Here is a 19,042-nt window from a genome sequence, read left to right on the forward strand (position 1 = left end):
CGAGCGGCAGGTGCCCGAGAAGTGCAGAAAAGACATCCTTGTAGTGGGGCAGGGCATGTGCTCTTGATGAAGAGCCACGCCCCTCGAGGTGCATATGCGCTTGCATATCGCTGTACCCACCTGAATCCCGCATAAGTGAATGAACGATGCTACTCCGCACCACAGCCCTGTAGGGCTCCACAGTCCACACCCAGGCCAGAATACAGAATACGCTTCCCTTGCTCGCTTCTTCGCGACCGAGCGTAAAGGTACTGCGCTTGTACAATGTTGGCAAGTTATCGCGCAGGACAAGGGTCGATCGCCCATGAGCTCCCGTGCCGCTCTACCAGACCAGTACCTTTGCCTGTGCGAGCTTTCAGGATTTCCTCACCTTCGAGTACGGACTCAGCAGACGGCAGGGTGGACCGATGGACGGGACAGGCTGATCCGCATTCCAAATCGCTGGTCTTCTCCAACCCTCCAACCCTTCTAACCAGAGCAAGGTGCATGGTTGCTTGCTTGATGAGCAGGCCCTGCGTCAGATGTGCCGAGAACAGTGAAAGGGAAAAAGCAACGACGCCGGCTGCGAGCGATGCCGGATGAGAGAAGCTCCAGTGATATTAGGGAGTGGCCATGTCGCATCCCATGTCCCTATCAGGTATGAAAACCACTTAGTCCTTGGAGGTGAGATGCCAGAGGAATATTGACACTGACCTAGAGTGCCAGGTAGCGACAGTAGCGACAGTAGCGATACTAGAAGAATTACAGAGTCCTAGGAACCTTGGTAGCCAGACTAGAGGCGTCTGGTTTTCTTTGGCACTTCATTATACGATCCATACGAGCAATTCGTACTGTGCTGTATGTTAAAAGCAGTTGCTGGGGTGTTGGACAGCCACTCCCCTTCCCGCCAGCCCTTGGCACCATGGCTGCTCGAATGCAGTAATTTCGACGGTTTGCCCCCTTCTTTCTTTTCCAATATTCCCCCACCCTTACACCCCTCCTCTTCCCTTTGTTTGAACAAAAGCATACTGCAAAGCTAACCGCATATTATTTGGGCATCATGTACGCTCTAGCTGCCAGGCAATCATTCATGCCTGTTGAACGGCGACTACCTCGCCCAGCTTGCCCCTCCCTTTGCCCGTGAAGACAGGACCGGCCTCGATGAGCCCTTTTCTAGGCATTTGGGGGCCGTTGATTCGTGGGCGGGGCCAGACGTTGCAGGTGAACGTGTGGCTTACTTGCACGTTACTTGTGCTTGTTTTGTACTTGTACGCTAACACAAATCAAAGGCAACCTGAGCAATGCCAACCCCAGCAAGTATTTGAGAAACTTGGCAAGATCGAGCTCCACAGGGGCCAGGGGACACATACAGAAATACAGAGCCCCGAGTACTCCGTACCGAATGAAAAGCAAAAAACAGCTATTCCATTCGAAGCAGCATAGAATGGCACTAGGTCTACTTAGAGCTCGCCGGAGACAAAAAGACGCGAGGAGCGAATGCCAGATGAGAGTGCTTACGGAAAACCGCCACTGGTCCCGCAATCAAGGCCAGCAAACAGGCATCCGAGCGCAACATTAAAATTTACCTAGCGCCTCCAGGGTTCGAGCTCTTCTCCTAGGATACATGGATACTGCAACTTTGGGTCAAGCTGTTTGATGGTGGGCTGGGCCCCCCTACCACTCGAGTCGACCCTGCCGGGGATGCAGAATCAGGCACTACGGCTGTCGCTGGCCTGTCGCGCGACTGGGGCAGCTGTTGGTGGCTTCACACTTGGAGCGCGAACCACGAACCACGAGCCGCGAGCCGTGAGATAGGGATGTGCTAGCACCAAGTACTTTGCACACTCACGCGGGATAGATGATCCCTGCTTGCCACTGCTACACAACAGCCGTCATGGGTTTCGGAGGCACTTTTGGGCCAGTTCAGTGCTACCGCTGTTCCGCTTGCACAGGGTAATCAACTCCCAAGTCCCTAGTCACTGAGGCTTGGAACGGGGGTATCCACTGGCCACCAGGAAGCTCGCTATGGACCACTCCCGGCCCCGAGTTAGCTCTCGTCTCCGGCCGAAAGTGTCCCGAGACTGTCCCGAAAAGCGGATGTGGTAAGGGTCGGCGTCCCGACATGTGCAAAGTATCCTGTGTGTATGTTGCTGCTAGCGTGAGGAGAAAGAGGCGAGCTCTCTCTCGCATATCTCGCATTGGTACACAGCATAATTGCTGTAAATAGTATCACACAATAGTGCCTCGAGGCTCTTTCCTTTTCTTTTTCCTCATTGCCTTGTTTCTTGTTTGCAGCAGTAAACCTGCAGCGACCCCCCCTCCTTTCAATTGCTTTCTGACGCTTAGAAGACTACCTAGGTATGCAAAGTACTCATACGTGGTATTTGGGAGATGCATATTTCCACCCGTCGCTTCTCCCATAACGGGCCTATCTCTCTCCTATTCATCAGCTTACAGGAATGAGAATTGCCGTGTCTGCTGCGCGTTGGGCGGCCAATCTCCAGTTGCCAGCCCAGCCATCTCTTCCCCTCGAAGGGGATACTGCGCACTAGTAAGGAGACATGTGCGATGCGTCTTCATGGGTAAGCCTGTGGCCAAGCATCGTGACCCAGATAGAGCCAGGTGGGTAAATCGGCGAAGGGGCAAGGATTTGCGATAATGCATACCTGTAACTCAATCGGCGTAGATTTTGTAAAGACTGCATCCGTTGGCTTGGCAGCAGCTTATTTTTTTTTTCTCTTACTCCCTTTCTACCTGGTTTTATTTATTTTCATGTATTTTTTTTTTTTTTTTTTTTTTTTTTTTTTTATATATTTCATTTTTAATTTTTTCGTTTGCTCCCTTGTCCCTTGTCCCTTGTCCTTTTTCTCTCTTCTTCCTTTGTTTTTCCTCCTCCTCTTCCCAATCCTCGGCATTGTCTGTAGTTACAGCTACCTAGTACTCTCTCCCCTTTTCAACTCTCTGCCCTTCTTTGCCCTCCTCTTCTCCCGAATTGTCTCCGTTTCCTCGTCTCTCTCCGCTGCCCAAAAGTACACGAGCAAGCTCGGCATGCCCAAGACGTACAAACGCACCGCCAAGTAGGTGGCTGACCTAAGTCCCCTCTCGTTCTCGCTTTTTGGGGGGTGGGCAGGGAAGACGCACCGCTAATCTATTGCGTCTAGGGGCGCGTCGCTTAGCGCACTTAAGCGCTGTATGTCGCTTACTGCAGCGGGACTGGGCCTGAGCCGCTGCCTGAGGCTCCGTCAAGCTCCGTCAAGCTCCGTCAAGCCCCCCGAACAAAAAGCTAGGTCAGGTCCCTTGCCAAAAATGGCCTGATTTTAGCCGAGCCTCTCTCTTTGTTGTCATATTTTGGGCAAGGTTCAATTTCTGCTGCTCGTATCTGAGCCGTTCTGCCCGGTACATCTGCGTTACATTGTTGTCCGAACTCCGGACTTGTCCCTCCGCACGTCCAGACGGGGAAAAGGTACCTCTTTTGTCCTGTACCTTTTAGTACCGGGTCCAGCCAACCACGGGGCTTGAGTCACCACCCCCCGCAACGGCACCCGATTCTTTCTAGCCCTGATTGCTTCTTCTTTCTTTGCTTCTTCCACCCCACTCGCCTATTTACGACCGCGACGAGCAGCCTCGCCTCTCGGCCAAGCACGGCCTATCACAGCCTGCTTTTGTGCCAGCATACCAGAGTTCTTTGCTTGACCCAGGCAATGGCTCGCAAGGTTTTGGTGGCACATCTGAGCCTCGTCTGCTAATTCCGCCCGCAAGTTCCAGGCCGCGAAAACAGCACAGTAAACAAGCCGGAGACGGTACCTGGCCCTCATGGTGTCAACAATGGCCACCACCGCCGCCAGAGTACGCACCCGCAAACAACATGTGTTTCGCTCCGTCTTCCCGCCCGATGCCTTGCAGCCGGTTTCTCTAGCTGCTGCCATCGGTGAGGCCGGTGAGCCAATCCGGAGCCAGGATGCACCATTGCCAGTACCATCGTCCTCGTCATCATCATCATCGCGTCCCAAGAGACACGCTGCCAGCCACAGCGGAAGCAGTGTCCACGGTTCTGCGGCTGTGACTGGCCGACGGACGCGTGGCAACCATTCTACTTCTACCCAGCAATCGTCGACCACTGTTGTCAGCGATCAGCTGCGGTGGGATCGTGCCTGGCATGTAGTCACCTCACGCATTCAACTCCCTACCTCTGTGGCCGTCGAAGATTCCTTTGGTGCTCTGGTGCCTGAATCCCAGGATCTCGATGTGACCTTTTACGATTCTCTAACCCTTGTCTTGGATCCTGCTGCTACCGTCCCGCAAGCTGCTCACACTGAGGACATCTTGCTGTGGCACTCTCAACAAGTCCGTCAGCACTTCCTCCACCATGTGCTCCCTTTGCTTGCCGCATGTACCTCCAGCCATCAGCAGAGCCACTCTCAGGTTCTTCGCAGCATCATACGCACCCTGGAGGCTGCCCACAGACAGTACCTGTACGGGCTGATGCTCGTTGTTCGAGGCTTCCGCGATGACGCACCCGCAGAAGCAGCTATGACCAAGTTCAGGAGAGACATGCACGCTATTGTTGGTAATTCGTGGGCTCCGGAGTTAATATCTGTTCTCCGTAGTGTTTTGCATCATAGTCTACGGATAATACTAGGTTCTAGTAGTCGAGACAATGGCCTTGGACCGGGATGGAGCCGAGAAGCCGAAGTCCCCAAGGCGCGCGGTGAACTTCTCAGCCTCCTCGAATCCCTGCACCAGGTTGGGTTGGGAGGCGACAAGTTTCAAGTCTTGTTTGCTGAGATGATGGATGCCTGCATGCAAGACTTTATCAAAGATTCCTATACCAGAGTGTGGAAGGTATCCAGTGGTCGACGCAATACTCGAGTGCCAACAGGGCCTGTCTGCTTGAATCACTTGTGCGACTGGGTTGAGAAGCGCTATGCTCGGTTGGCAGTGGAAGTCCTCCACCGCCTCGGTGGCCAAGTGGCCTGGAACGACGTAGAACGGTGGAGAGACGTAGCCACTGGGCGGCTTGCGACACTGCGGATGCACGAGCTCTTTGATATTGTCCTACACTGGCCAGACAGCAAAGGAGGCCTCGATGACTTGGCATCTTCCGTGACTACGCCCCAGCGTCGCCTTCAGCTCACAGATGCCTTCTCGGCCACCCTCCAGGCCAGGCTGTTACATCCCGGCCGCTCCACACTTGACATTCTGCAGACTTACATTTCCATGATACGAACATTCCACGCACTGGACCACTCCAAAGTCTTGCTCGACAGAGTTGTGCCGGCGCTGAAATTATGCTTGTGGAACAGAGATGATGCCATTCGCATCGTCGTCACTGGCCTGTTGGCCAACCCGAACACTGCACATACCGAGGAGAACCAGGGGAAGCTGGTGGAGCTTGCAGTTATTTTGAACGAAACGTCACAGCAGCATCAAGGGCGCGCTGACGATGAGGATCTTGGCTGGAATGACATGAGCTGGGTTCCAGACCCTGTGGACGCGGGTGTCAACTACAAGCGGCCTAAGAATGAGGACATCATAGGCACACTGATAAGTGCTCTTGGCTTACAAGACGTCTTCATCAAGGAGTTCCAAGTCATTGTTGCAGAACGACTGCTTTCCAAGCAAACCAGCTTCAAGCAGGAGATTAAGGTTCTCGGTCTGTTGAAGAAGCGATTTGGAGAAGCAGCTTTACAGAACTGCGATGTCATGATACGAGACATTGTAGACTCCAAACGCGTGGATTCAGTTCTTCGTCGGAACTTGAGAAGCGATGGCGCACTGGAACCACACTCGCTCTCATATCATTCCAAGATTCTGTCGCGTCTGTTCTGGCCGAGTCTGCCTAAAGATCCATTTACTGTGCCTTTACCGGTAGCACAAGTTCAAAAGAAGTACGAAGCTGGTTTCGAGCAGCTCAAGTCTTCACGGAAACTCAATTGGCTGGATCATTTGGGATCGGCAACAGTCAGGCTGGACCTCGATGATCGCTCTATTGAATTGGACTGCAAAACGTATGAGGCGGCAGTGATTTACGAATTTCACCGTGACGATGACGGATCAGGGTCATCTGGTCCGGCTCAGAGAACCTTTAACGAGATATGGGAGAAGCTCATGATTGACGAGGACCTTTTAGAGAGCGCCCTTAAATTCTGGGTATCTCAGCGAGTTTTGAGCGACATCGGCAACAAGACGTACGTGGTGCTAGAGACGCTTGATAGCGAAACGGGGGACAAGGACATGGCGGAGGACGAAATTGGAGCGGGCGGCGATATGGAAAACGATCAACCCTCACCAAAGAAGGCAAAGAGCATGAGTGCAAAGGAAAAGGAACAGAGGACCGTGTACTGGCAATTCATCGTTGGCATGCTGACCAATTCAAGCCCGGCGATGCCCCTTGGGCAGATTGCCATGATGATGAAGATGCTCCTCTCCGACGGGTGCCCCTGGAGTAATGAGGAACTACAGGAATTCCTCGGCGAAAAAATTACAGAGGGCGATCTGGAGCTTGTGGGGGGGAAGTATCGACTACCGAAGAAATGATCGTCCTCAGCTTCGCTTCGGCTCGATGAAAAAAGGACCTAATGACACCCTACTTTGACGATGAATGCTGCCGCACGTTCATTGAGAGTGAAGACCTTTTCGGACTCTGAAAAGCTCAGGCGCCGTCATGACCAACAACAGTCTCAGAAATCCGGATCTTCTCGAAAAACGAGAACACATGAAACACGTGTCCAGTGTACATGCTTGCCTAGGTATTTTTGGGTGGACGCAGATTGGCCGACAATCGATTCCTGCAAATCGAGCCAAGGGAGCCCAGACGTCTGTTGAAGGGAGGGACTGAGACTAGCTGCAGTCATGCTGCAACATGAGAGGTGGCGGCGGGATTCGGTTAAGTCTTGGGTCGGCGCTTCGGTCAGACGCAGCCGGACGATGGGCGATCAAGGTCGTCTGCGTCAGAAGATGTCACTGTTTTCCGCGACAAACTTTGGACACCTGTCAAGGGTTTAATAAGAAAAAGCAAAACTAAAGGAGTCCGCCCTGCCATATAATTAGTTGCCCTGTCGACCCGTGGGTGTTGATTAATACGAGGCAACGGCGTGGAGTGGATTGTGAGTTTCGGAGAGTGACCTGATTCAGAATAGAGTTAAATAGAGTACAGAGTATTACGTCGCAGAGCCGGATCCATTGGGATATGACGAGGGTGTGCAGCACTGGCAATCCCAAATTCAAACCCAACGTGTACATTCTTTGTTTTTGAGGCATGTTGGGCTGGCTTTTCAGTAAAATACATGTTAGCGCCAGCATTTAGTAGATCGAACCGGCCTCACAAGAGCAACAAACGGCGTGAGCCTTTTTCGCTAAAGAGGCTTTTCAATAGCCCACAGATATTGGAGAAGTGTTGGCTAGGCCATCTAGCTGAGATCTGCTTGTCCTCTTTTGAATACGACTCTGGGCCGGTAGCTCCTACTAGATAAAGTATATGGCGGTGCCGGATAAACCTGCGCAGTTATGAGCTCAACGAGACGAAGTTTCAGAAAGTTAACCCGGAGGGAATGGATGACGACTGTTGTGTTATCTATGTGTGGAAAATCTCGCTGCAAGGATTGATTCGGAGAGGGATAAAAAAAAACAGATATTACCGCAGCAGCCGCTTGGCCAAAGAACAGTGCGGCCGGCGGCGGGGATCTTGTGATTCAAGTTTCCAGTTTCGGGGTTGGACAAAGACAGGGCCCGGATAGAAACGCAGCCGAGAGAGAAAAGGGAAGTCGATCAACAGGACGGCCAGAGGGCCTTTTTTTTTTCTGTCCTATCCCTCCCATGTACGGAGCAAGTCAGGTTTGGCTGGCAGTGAGTGGTACAAGTAGCAGTGGTGGAAGTAGCATTTGCTCCGCAGGACACTCAAAAAAGTTGAGACACGCCGGCACGGAACCAAGAAGAGCAGAGCCAAGCGAGGTACTTTGCACATGCACCAGATAGAGTAGGCGACAGGTCAGACGGCTGGCCGCATAAGAAGCAAATATGAAGGTCGAATGGGCCATTGATGGACACGACGGAGTGGGATAATTAGCACGCCACTGCTGTGCTTTAGTCTCGGCCTGTTGGGCTGCTGTTGTTCCATGCGGCTGATGATGCGAAAAGAGACGACGGTACTAAAAGCCCGAGAGGAATGTTTTTCGGACTTTAGAGTTGTATGCGTAGCATGGACCAAAGTTGCAAGGCCCGAAAGGCGCCGTTTTCGGTGGTTTGTTTGCGCATACGCCAGGTCGAGTAATGATCGAGGGAAAAAAAGAAAGATTCCAGTGCATTAGGCGAGAGAAAGCTCCTCACTCCTTGGCCGTACTAGCCAGCGAGGGGGCTGGATTTTGAATGCTTAAGACTGCCTCGCCACAAAACCATAGCGTCGCCCCTCCTTATTTCATCACAAAGCATCCCTACAGCATCTTACCCCTCACAGCCATGATGGAGACCCCCCAGCGGCTGCATGGACAGTAGTGCGGATGCTTGGGAGAGAACAGGCAGATAAACCAAAGGCCTACAGGAGGCTGCGTGAGAAGCGAAGACGCAGCAAAGGGAGCGTCAAATATTCCGTATGTACTGCGGTTTTTACATGGAGACCTTTGAAGGAGAAGATATAAATGCTGCAACATGGCCGGATCGGGAAGGTCTCCGGAGGCACGGACAAGTCCTCCGGCACTGGCCCGATGCGTGGGCTCCGACGGACAGCACGGCCTACATGCGCATATGTAATACGTAAGGGCCGTGTGAAGTGACTGTGTAAAAGGCGCCGGTGTGGTTGAATAAGGCGGTGCTGCTGATTCTCCAAAGCGGCCAGAGCAAGGTAGAGGAGAGGGAAGAATTGATCCGTCACAGCGGCGTCGCTGCTAATCTAGTTCGTCTCACAGCAAAAGCGACGACCTGGCCTGAGCTTGAACCCGACTGGCTGCCACACGGAAGCAAGAGGCGTGAGCACGGTGCGACACGCAATATTGGAATCCCAATCACGAGGCCCATAGCTGACGGGGTCTTTGATTGTTTGGAGCTGATTGACGTCTGGCTGGCGCCATTTCATTTCCCGCAGGCCGCTCGGGCAGAGACGACTCATGTGATGGCCACGCCCTGGCTGCTGCCGGTTTCTTGGTTTTCTTGGTTTTCTTGTGCTCGCTCGCTCGGTAAATGCAGGGAAGCCTGCTTGGGTCGTTTTTTTTCTGGAGTTTGCTGCCAGAAGATTGGAGGCTGGCTCCACGGCTTGGGCGTCAGGCAATAAAATGCAGCTTATCAGGTGAGAAGCCCAAGTTCCATTGCCATTTGGCTCTTGCATCGGGCTAGGTGGTTTCAAATCAAAGCTGGCTGGTCTTTTGGTTTTGCCTCTTCCCCATGGCCGGCTGGCATGACTGAGGTCCACAGGCTGTGCATTTCTGCGCCCCGCGCCAAAGGTTGCTGCATGCAAATGGCCGTATTTGTCGTCCAAGGCTTTTTGCAAACACCGGCTCGCACTGCGTATTTGCAACCCAACTGATCCATGGCGGAGGTGAGGAGTGAGGTCGGGTGTCTCCTAGCGCCACAGTGCGGGTCGGTGCGACGACACGGTATCTGGGTAGCTCGAATTTTAATTCTTGTCAGGTCGGTCGGTCAACAATGACAGAAGGCCATCCGGGTCAGAGCTGAGCAGGGCAGCAGAGCCAGAGCCAGAGCCAGAGCCAAAACAAGAGCAGCGGTCGGTGGTTAAAACGGCTATGGCGGGCGATTCGACTGGCTTTGCGGGCTGCCGAAGCCGTGACTCGCCCAGCAGAAGCGGCTCATCCGACGCCTTTTGCCGCTGATTTGATTTGGCCGCTGCACTGCGTCTGCGCTGCTTTTGCCTGACTGGAGCCGGACTGGCGCCCTGAGGCAGATGCAGGGCCAACAGGGACGGCCTGACTGGACTGGGTAGCTCCAAGGTGGTGATGACCTTGACGCAAGTGCCCATGCCATGCCATGCCATGCCATGCCATACCATGCCTTACCATACCTTACCATACCTTACCATACCTTACCATGCCATACCAATGCGATTCATGACTGGGCGCCTTTTAGACTTCCCATCTTTTCCTTGTCATCACGCGTGCTGCCCAGCTCCATTTCCAGCTCCAGTTGCAGCTCCATCTTCCATCTGTGTCTCCTCTTCTCTTCCTTTTCCTCCCTTCTCTTTTTCCTTTCTTCTTTTTCTTTCCTCACCTCTCCGGCTCAGCTCGGCTCGGCTCAGCTCAGCTCACCTTTCCTGCTCTTGCTCTTGCCATTGCTTTCATTCTTGCTCTTGCTCCCGCTCTTGTTCTTGCTGCTGCTTCCAGCTCCCGCTCTTGCTCATTCTCAGGCCTGCATCTGGCCTGTCCTCTTTCTTGCCTGTGCTCTTGCCCTAGCTTATACGCTCCTGCTCTTTCTCCAGCTCCAGCTCCAGCTCTTACTTCCGGCTTCTGGCTCTCCTCCTTCCTCCGTCTGCTCCTGCTCTTCCGCGGGCGCTCCTCCCTCCGCTTTGCCTCCGCTTCGCCTCCAGCTCCCTTGCACCTTCTCTCGCCGACGCCCTCGCCCTTGACCTCAACGCTCGGCACATTCAAGGGCGCTTTCGTGTTCGTTTTCGCAGGTGCCCAACATTCGTCATACTCTTCCATCAGCATAGCCATCCATACTTGCCGCGTCTGGCGTTTCATCCAGAAGCTAGAAAAAGCCAGGCCGCGAGTTCCTGGTTGACAGAACATCCCGTCGTCTTCCGCCCACGCTCTGTGGAGGTGCAAAGCCCAACCGGATCCACTCGTGGCCCGCCGAAACAAGCGCATTCTCAATAAGCCATACTTGAGAACCTTCCGCCCAGGTACTTATACATTGGACCCGGAACTGCGGAAGTCAACATACCTCACAAACCCAAAGGAAATTATCATGAGGCCGAAGTAAAAACCTTTTCTAATACGCCTCTATCTCAAGTTTCCAGAGCTCCGTGAGAAAATTTTTACTAAATATGCTTTGTTCAAGGACTCTGATTTCTTGAATACGCATATTCGCGAGAAGATTTCCATATTCCCTAGGCATATATATATCCTGGAATCTTCCTCTTCAAGGACACTTATAACGTCTTCATCGATTTTCTGCGTTATCAATTTTCTGCGTTCTGTCCTCCTTCTCCAAAAAGAAAAAAAAAAGCGCTAAAAAAAACCTTGCTTTGTCTCGTATCAAGAATTCCCAAGTGTCTATCCGGGAGATCCTGCCTGAGTTTGGATGGGTCTTTACCTCCGTCTTCTTCAAGAAATATTCATGAGATTCTCAATCCGCCGTTCTAAACACAGACCCTGGATCCGTCCCTCTGGCTGAGAGACCACCACGGTAAAGATCCTGGACATACTTTTCACACTTACAAACTTATATACGAACGAATTCTCTTCGTATACGCCATATATCTAACCTTACTTTGGACAAGTCCACTTGCAGCGAAGTTATACCTTGGATATACCTTTACCGTTACTGGATCCACTTCTTCAAACAACCTCCGTCTCTACCGTCAGTGTTATTGCTTATTCTGGATATCAGAAACTTGAATCGTCTTGACCAATATCTATACTCCACCTCCAACAGAGAGCTCAGGGTCTCTGAGAGTCGATAGCTGGATGAGCTTGACCTACCCACCCCCTGCTGATCCTGAAAGCTACAGGTTGGCCCCAAGCTGGATACAGCTTGTGGTTGAACCAATGGAACCTCATACCTTTGCGCCGACACCTCATCCTGATCAATATCTTTATGGGACAGCACCTGAATGGAGACGCGAACTTGGTCATCATCATCCGCCAGTACATCCACCATGGACACCAAACCAAGCTCCGGTCCCCCATATGTACGGGATGCACAGACCGTTCGCCGTGGGCTTCGACTCACAACTTCAAATGGGCCCGCCTGGCGGGCTTCCGGTGCCCGGTACAGCGCCTCGATCCTATCAGTCGTACTCTCATCCTATGTCGATACCACATCCTCGACCATGGTCTGAGGGTTTCTCGCCGATGCCGATTCCGCCTCCTGTTCCACCAAACCCTCTTGCTATGCAATATGCCCAACCCAGCTTGTATCCCAGGCAGACGTTGGAAAATGAGCTGGGTCAGGGGCAGAGTGGCGTAGCCCTGGAATCAGATGTACAGCCACATATGGTCTATACACCACATCATCCAGTCCCTCCCATGAACCAATTTCCTGGATCCTTATCCACGCCTATGCAGACCAGTCCCACTCCTCTACCACCGGCCCGCCGGTCCAACTTTCACTCTGTGTCTGGAATCCCTCCACGAGTCTCGCGCGCTCCCCCCTCCCTCCGTAAGTGGCTCGCATTCTAAGTTTCTTCCATTTTTCCTTTTCTCTGAAAAGTTCTCAACAAATATATGACATATTTGCCTTTCTTTACTAGTATATTAACCAACGTACAGATGGCCCTCCGCCCTATTATATCGATCCTTCTGGGCCCCCACCACACGCGCATCGCAGATCGGGCCATTCCAGGGCACGCCGGTCTGTAAATAGCCGTTCGACAGCTGCAGATATGAATAGGGATATAGAGGAGAATGGGACACATGATGCCAGTGGCTCTAGATTGGACCGAGACCGAGTAATAAACCAGTTGCAGGGCGCTGCGGGAACTGCCAACGGGGCCACGACTGAGCAGAGAGCTCATACCTTGGCGGAAAAGATGACAGTGAAATCTTCGCGTTCTCTTTTGCAGAAAGTCGAGATTCAAGAATTGCCAGAGAATGAGAGAAGTATGCACTGCAGACTCCTGTGATCTCAGCAGATGGAGAGCTAACCTGGCGTATAGCTTGTGTTATTTGCTACAATGACTACGGCGCAAAAACTCCCGAGGGAATTAACGAGGAACCTCTGCGGCTGCCAAAATGCAAACACGTCTTTGGGAACCACTGCCTCGCAAGGTGGTTTGAGGATTCCGATAGCTGTCCATACTGTCGTGACAAGCTAGAGCTGCCGCCCAAGCATTCGGAGCGCGTCGTCAATCAGTTTTTTACGGCTATGATGACTGCTCGTCATCAGCTTCCTCCTGGGTTAGCCGTCCATTTGTCCTTCCAGTCCCCTCTGCCCGCCCCCGCCCCCACCCCCCTTTTTTTTCTCATTGAGCTCGCACACACACACACTCTCTCTCTCTCTTATATGAACAGAACGTCGGCTAATCGTATACTGTAGAGCAACGGAAGAGATGTATCTGAGGCTCATGTCCAACCTTGTATCTGCTGAGGGGCTTGGTGGAAGTCAAGAGCTTGCTATGGAAAGGCGTCCGTTTCATGCCACTGGGGACTCAGATTCATCTTCTTATGACGGCGAAACTGCGTCATCGGCCTCGTCGAGGGCAACGACTGCAACCTCTCCGATTCGGAATGCCCAAAGAGATAACGCAAGAAATTCTCAGTGGCTGCCTCGAGCGCCCCAACTACGAGGCGCACATCCTCCTATGAGCCAGGAGAGGGAAGTTCCTCGGCATCGGAGGTATCGACCATCACGTGGTAATGCTTGGGCGGTGACAGCCAATGCAGACAGTGATCTATTGGAGCCAACTCTTTCACCTTTACAGGCCCAACAACCAGATGACTCGGCCTCATCAAGTTCGACGATGCCCACTGACAATGGTGAAAGCACGGCAGATACCCAAACTCAGCCAACAAATATTTCGGTGGCGCCCGCAGTACAGAACAGGATCCGACCATGGTGAGGAGATGGATGAGGAGTCGGCACGATTGAGAGCGCAATTGTGGAAGCGGCTGGTTGGCTCCTAACTTGATGAGATAACCTTGTGTCCATTGGTCACAGCGTTCTCCTTCTTTATTTCCCCCGGATTTCTCGTTTCTTATCGCTCGCTCTTGTCCCTGGGGCTTTGACTTTGTTTCGATACCGATGTTAAGCGTTTACTGCATACGAGTGTGAGCTGTGTCTATTGTACATAGAGGAGGATATATCTTTTGTATATGGAGTTTAGGCGTGTAGGTTAGTGAGGAGTAAGTGAGCATAGCGAGTGAATTCTAGCGAATGAGAAGCCATAGTCATTATACCTTACTGGAGCAAACGTGAGAATCACCATGCTCATTCACAGGACCGACAGAAAAGATGGCGCTGGTATGGAGTATGAGGGCGCAATTTAACATTCAGTGTTACCTATTTGGGGGTATTGCCTATTTGGGCATCTTCTGCTTTATTAGCGTAGACCAGTCTGGCATTCTGATTCGAGCTGAGCTGAGCTGAGCTCAACTAAAGTTTCTACAGTACAGCACAGAGGGGGAAGCGGAGCCGGAGGACGACCAACTCTTGCTGAATGCCGGTCGATGGGACAACTGCGACCGACGGCAGGATGGTTAAGACTTGGGGACGCCACGGTGGCATTGCATATGGAGCTTAGGATAGAGGTCTTTATTGCAAATCGAAGCCCGTTATCGGCTCATCAAGACTCGACGTCAGCCTTTCATCATTTTCTTCCTTTTTTTTTTGGAGTATTATCTAGCTAGCAGGATAAGTGAGAGTTCGTGTTATCTGCGATAACAAGCCACAGTTAGCAGGGAGTTTATTGCCGGAGAAGCTTCGGTGGTGTGTGGAGAGCTCTCACCCCTTGTAGTATTACTAGCTATGTATGTCGGTCTTGTACGGAGAAACGAACCGAGACTACGAGCTTCTTGGTCAAACAAGTGTTTACCCATCAGCATTACTTTAGCTTACTCCTGATACGACAATACACTCCTCGCTTGTGTCGCATAAATGTAGTAAGTCTTCCGGACAAGAAACTCGGACGCGCGGAAGTCCTAGAATCCCGGTCGTGAAAAAGCGGTTCCCGGCTAAGTCGCTATTAGTTGGGGGAAAGGATGAGTTTCAACATTTTGGGTTGCGAACTCCGTTGGGGCTGGGGAACGGCATTCGTGGCAATCGTTTTCCTGCCTGGGCTAATAGAGAGCGAGTGAGAGGAGGGGTCATTAATGGAATCAATGTAAATAGTAGTCGTTATTTTTGGATTCCCCTTTTCTTTGCTTTGAGTTTATTTCATTTGACGTTTATTCCTTATCCTTCCCACATTCAAACTCTAAGACTCTATCTTCATTTTAAAGATAGAAAAAAGGGTCCCAAAGCCATTTTATGTATCGGAAACACAGGGTAAATTGAGCAAGCCTCTATCAATCGCGGACTTTTCGGTGGACGGGTCTGAATACGGTAATCTGATCTACTGAATTGTGGTCTGAACTATAAGACGATTCTGGAACGCATCTCTCTCGTATCCCTCTCGTTGTTATTTCCGTCAAACTTTATATTTGCCTCTTTTTCTAGAGTCTTCCCCGCGTTTGCGGTTGCGACTCTGTGTTGGTTTCTATAAAGCCTTGGTACGGTGACGACACACCATTTTCCTTTTAGGTGCCGTGGCACCAACTTCCAACGATCGGCTGGCGTCCCAACAGACAACACACACACACACACATAAACAGGGCGTGACCGAGCCTCTGCAGCCATGGCGCTCAAGGTGATGCTGGCCACGGCCCTCCTCGGCGGCGCGGGATGGACGTATTTGGGCCAGGATGCGTGGTCTCGGGCGTCGTTTGTCCAGGCGGCGGCGGTTCTGCTGCTGGCGCAGGTGTTTGTGTATCACGGCATCTGGTCGCTGTTTGTGTATCCCTTCTGGTTCTCGCCGCTGCGGCATCTTCCCACAGCGTCCGGCGGCCACTGGCTGTTAGGCCACGGAAAGAAGATCTTGGCCGCTAAGCCTGCGGTGTTGTTTAGAGAGTGGTAGGTTTCATATGTGATCCATATACTGCTTAGCAATTGATAGCGACTGACTGGCTAACACAGGGCTTTGAATATCCCCAACGATGGGCTCATCCGCTACTACTGGCTCCTCAACCGCGAGCGTCTACTCATCACCTCTCCGAAGGCCTTGGCCGAGGTACTCGTAACAAACAATTACGCTTTCCAGAAACCCGAGAATGTCAGGTCCATGCTCGGCCGCGTTCTGGGCTATGGCGTGCTGTTGGCCGAGGGAGACGAGCACAAGCGCCAGCGTCGCAACTTGATGCCGGCCTTTGCGTTCCGACACATTAAGGATCTGTATCCTGTCTTCTGGGGCAAGGCGCGCGAGGTGGTCCAGGCCATGACGACTGAATGCGGCAAGCTCGGCGAGGCAGAGTTCGAGGCCGGCGAGTGGGCGTCCAGAGTCACCCTCGACATCATTGGCGTCGCCGGCCTCGGCAGAGACTTTCACGCGATCCAGGATGACAACAGCGACATTGTCCAGACGTACAAGTTTCTGTTCAAGCCCAGGCCGCCGGCGAAGTTCCTGGTGTTCCTGGCAACTCTGGTGCCCACATGGCTGCTTCAACGCCTACCTCTGGAGCGAAACAGGGCTATTGATGGGGCAGCCCAAAAGATCAAGTCCGTGTGCCGGGATCTCATCCGAGAGAAGAGAGAAAAGATGATGGCCCACAAGGGCCGCACAGATGTGGACATTCTCTCCGTGGCGATTGAGAGCGGGCAATTCACCGACGAAAACCTGGTCGACCAGCTCATGACGTTCCTGGCCGCCGGTCATGAGACGACGTCGACGGCGCTGACATGGGCCATTTATGAGCTCGCCCGCTCGCCCGAGATGCAGACGCGGCTGCGCAACGAGATTCGCGAGAAGCTGCCTTCTACGGACGATGCCGACGCCAAGATTACGAGCCTGGACATTGATCACATGCCGTACCTCAACGCGGTGTGCAATGAGTCGTTACGATTCTTCAGCCCTGTTCCCATGACCATTCGCGAGGCTACTCACGATACTACCATTCAGGGCGTGCCCGTCAAGAAGGGCACTCGCTTGACCATCTCGCCCTTTGCGGTCAACGTCGATCCGAAGCTCTGGGGAGGGGATGCTTCTCAGTTCAACCCGGACCGGTGGATTTCCGCTGAGGGAGTTTCTGACGAGAGCAACAAGAGAGCGGCGAGCGGTGGTGCTGAGAGTAACTATGCGTTCCTGTCGTTCCTTCACGGACCGCGTAGTTGTATTGGCATGGGGTTCGCCAAGGGGGAGTTTGCGTGTTTGTTGGCGGCTTGGATTGGTAGATTTGAATTTGAGCTGGTGAATAAAGAGGAGATGGATTTGGATAAGATTGATATTAGGGGCGGAGTGACGGCGAAGCCGGCGAATGGGTTGTATGTGAAGGCTAAGGTGGTGCCTGGATACTGAGCAACTTGAAGAATGGAGGCAAGTAAGAGGAGGGTTATATATAAGAATCGGGACTAATGAGCGTTTGGGATTGACATTGGAACATGGTCCTTGCAAGAGGAGGAACCGACACTAAGCTGTGAAGTGGAAGAAGACTCATTCTTGGTAATGAGGGCGTAAGACTGAAGTTAGGGGGAGCAGCAGCCCTTTATATAGGTGTTTGGTAGACGGATTAAGACACTCCTCACTCTGTTGGGTAGTTAGGTTTTCAGTAGGTGGATTTCATACTTTTATACCTTGAAATAATCTGCCCGAGCTATTCAAATGATTCGTTAACGGTACAACTGAGTCGTCATCTCAACGCCACTTTAAGTAATCATGAAACATGAGCAACAACTCAAGAGGAGTCGTGAGCATAGAGTTTTGGACCCTGAATTAATGATTTGATGGCCAGCCACAGTCCACAAATACAAAAACCATATAGTAGCCACATCAAGGTACGGAGCACATGTAGCTAATAGCTTCACAAAGCCTCCCGTGGAGCATAAGGCGCCCAGCGAAACACTATCTGTCTAATAATTAATCTTATCTCATCTGATTAGATAGTTATGTGGATTTATATTGCTGAGACTCAAATAGTCATTTTATCAGGCCCTCCACTCGGATTTACCAGCCAGATTACCCCATACTGTGAGAATGATAAGAAAGATATGTACTCTGTATGTACCCTTTCGAGGATCGACATCCTTACCTTAGGTACGTTAGGTTAGGTAGATCTTGATGGCGTGCATGTTGCAAGACACGCGAGTGTCCGTCATACTGAATTTGGCCTCGATGCTCAGGCATGCATACATGAAGAAAAGGCGTCATCTTTTTCCTAACTGCAGGCCCTTATTTGCTGGCATGTGTGTGTGTGTTTCTGGGCTCTTGCGTGTAAGCGAATGAGTTGTGAGAGTGTGAGTGGGTTCTGCTGTAAGTGCTTGTCCTCGCACCTCGGTAGCACGTTTGCTCGTTTTGGCCTGAGACAAGGCCTCGAGATGATGGGCGATGGGTGAGACGGAGCCCAGCTCGACAAAAATGGCATGATACCTATCTATCCATGTTATGCGACTGCCATCAAAACGTCGATTATTATCGCTTATTTGGGCGACGATGACATGGCCATGCCCTGCAGGGTAAGTCCGTCAACGCGCGCGTGTGCGTGCACCCTCCCGATGCTTGTCGCCCTTTTTTTGTCACCCTGTTTTGGGATCTGTGAAAGATGCAGAGCGAGGTGGTACTGCGGTGGTTAGTGCCAACTGGCAGAAAAGCGGGGGTTTTCGGCGAGCAAAGTCGGGTAGCGGTCAAGTATCAGATAAACGATTCTGATGTGGTCAGACAGAGTGAGACAAAATGTCGCCCAACTGTGTGTGTCTCTCTTTGCAGCGTCGGAGGGGGGGTCGAAACGGGCGGCTGGAGGGCGTTTGATTGGTTGAGAGGTGAATGGACAGGACTGGACAAGACAAGTACCCGCTAAGGCAGCAGAATGTATCCGCCGATGCATGTGGGAGGGACTGATTCGATGTGAGGGTGAGTGAATGGGTGTTTAGGCATGTCTCACTTGGGAGCTGTTGGGAGAGGGGGAGGGAACATCGTGTTGCCATCGGTTCAGCACTAACAAACAAGGCCGTTGATAGAGAGCAATATGTACCTAGTAGCTATCACAAGCTGGAGCTAAAGCAACTCGAGAGCATGAGCATTGACACGCTTGTTATGAGCGGCCCCACAAGACGTAATGTTAGGGAAATCCCGTTATGATGAAAGTCAATTGTACGGAATACCGGCTATAGAATTACAGAATGCACATGGACATTATCGACTACCTAGGTAGGTACA

The 19,042-nt window shown here is 52.0% G+C and overlaps 4 protein-coding genes across 4 annotated transcripts; 3 read left to right on the plus strand and 1 right to left on the minus strand.

Moving 5' to 3' along the window:
* Nucleotides 1-3,804: 3,804 nt before the first annotated feature.
* T069G_10788 (cullin family domain-containing protein) lies at nt 3,805-6,516 on the plus strand (the record flags this gene model as incomplete). Its single annotated transcript, XM_056177998.1, has 1 exon — nt 3,805-6,516. The coding sequence occupies one exon, from the start codon at nt 3,805-3,807 to the stop codon at nt 6,514-6,516; it is 2,712 nt and encodes a 903-aa protein (XP_056024288.1).
* A 3,067-nt stretch (nt 6,517-9,583) lies between these two features.
* T069G_10789 (uncharacterized protein) lies at nt 9,584-9,973 on the minus strand (the record flags this gene model as incomplete). Its single annotated transcript, XM_056177999.1, has 1 exon — nt 9,584-9,973. One exon carries the CDS (start codon nt 9,971-9,973, stop codon nt 9,584-9,586), a length of 390 nt encoding a protein of 129 aa, XP_056024289.1.
* A 2,553-nt stretch (nt 9,974-12,526) lies between these two features.
* On the plus strand, nt 12,527-13,766 carry T069G_10790 (ring finger domain-containing protein; the record flags this gene model as incomplete). The annotated part of the gene is made up of 5 exons (XM_056178000.1): nt 12,527-12,743; nt 12,800-13,040; nt 13,180-13,313; nt 13,403-13,496; nt 13,565-13,766. 5 exons carry the CDS (start codon nt 12,527-12,529, stop codon nt 13,764-13,766), a joined length of 888 nt encoding a protein of 295 aa, XP_056024290.1.
* A 1,709-nt stretch (nt 13,767-15,475) lies between these two features.
* On the plus strand, nt 15,476-17,188 carry T069G_10791 (cytochrome p450 domain-containing protein; the record flags this gene model as incomplete). The annotated part of the gene is made up of 2 exons (XM_056178001.1): nt 15,476-15,750; nt 15,814-17,188. 2 exons carry the CDS (start codon nt 15,476-15,478, stop codon nt 17,186-17,188), a joined length of 1,650 nt encoding a protein of 549 aa, XP_056024291.1.
* Between the last annotated feature and the right edge of the window lie 1,854 nt (nt 17,189-19,042).

Source organism: Trichoderma breve (assembly GCF_028502605.1).
Source record: "Trichoderma breve strain T069 chromosome 7 map unlocalized scaffold00007, whole genome shotgun sequence".
Classification (NCBI taxonomy): Eukaryota; Fungi; Ascomycota; class Sordariomycetes; order Hypocreales; family Hypocreaceae; genus Trichoderma; species Trichoderma breve.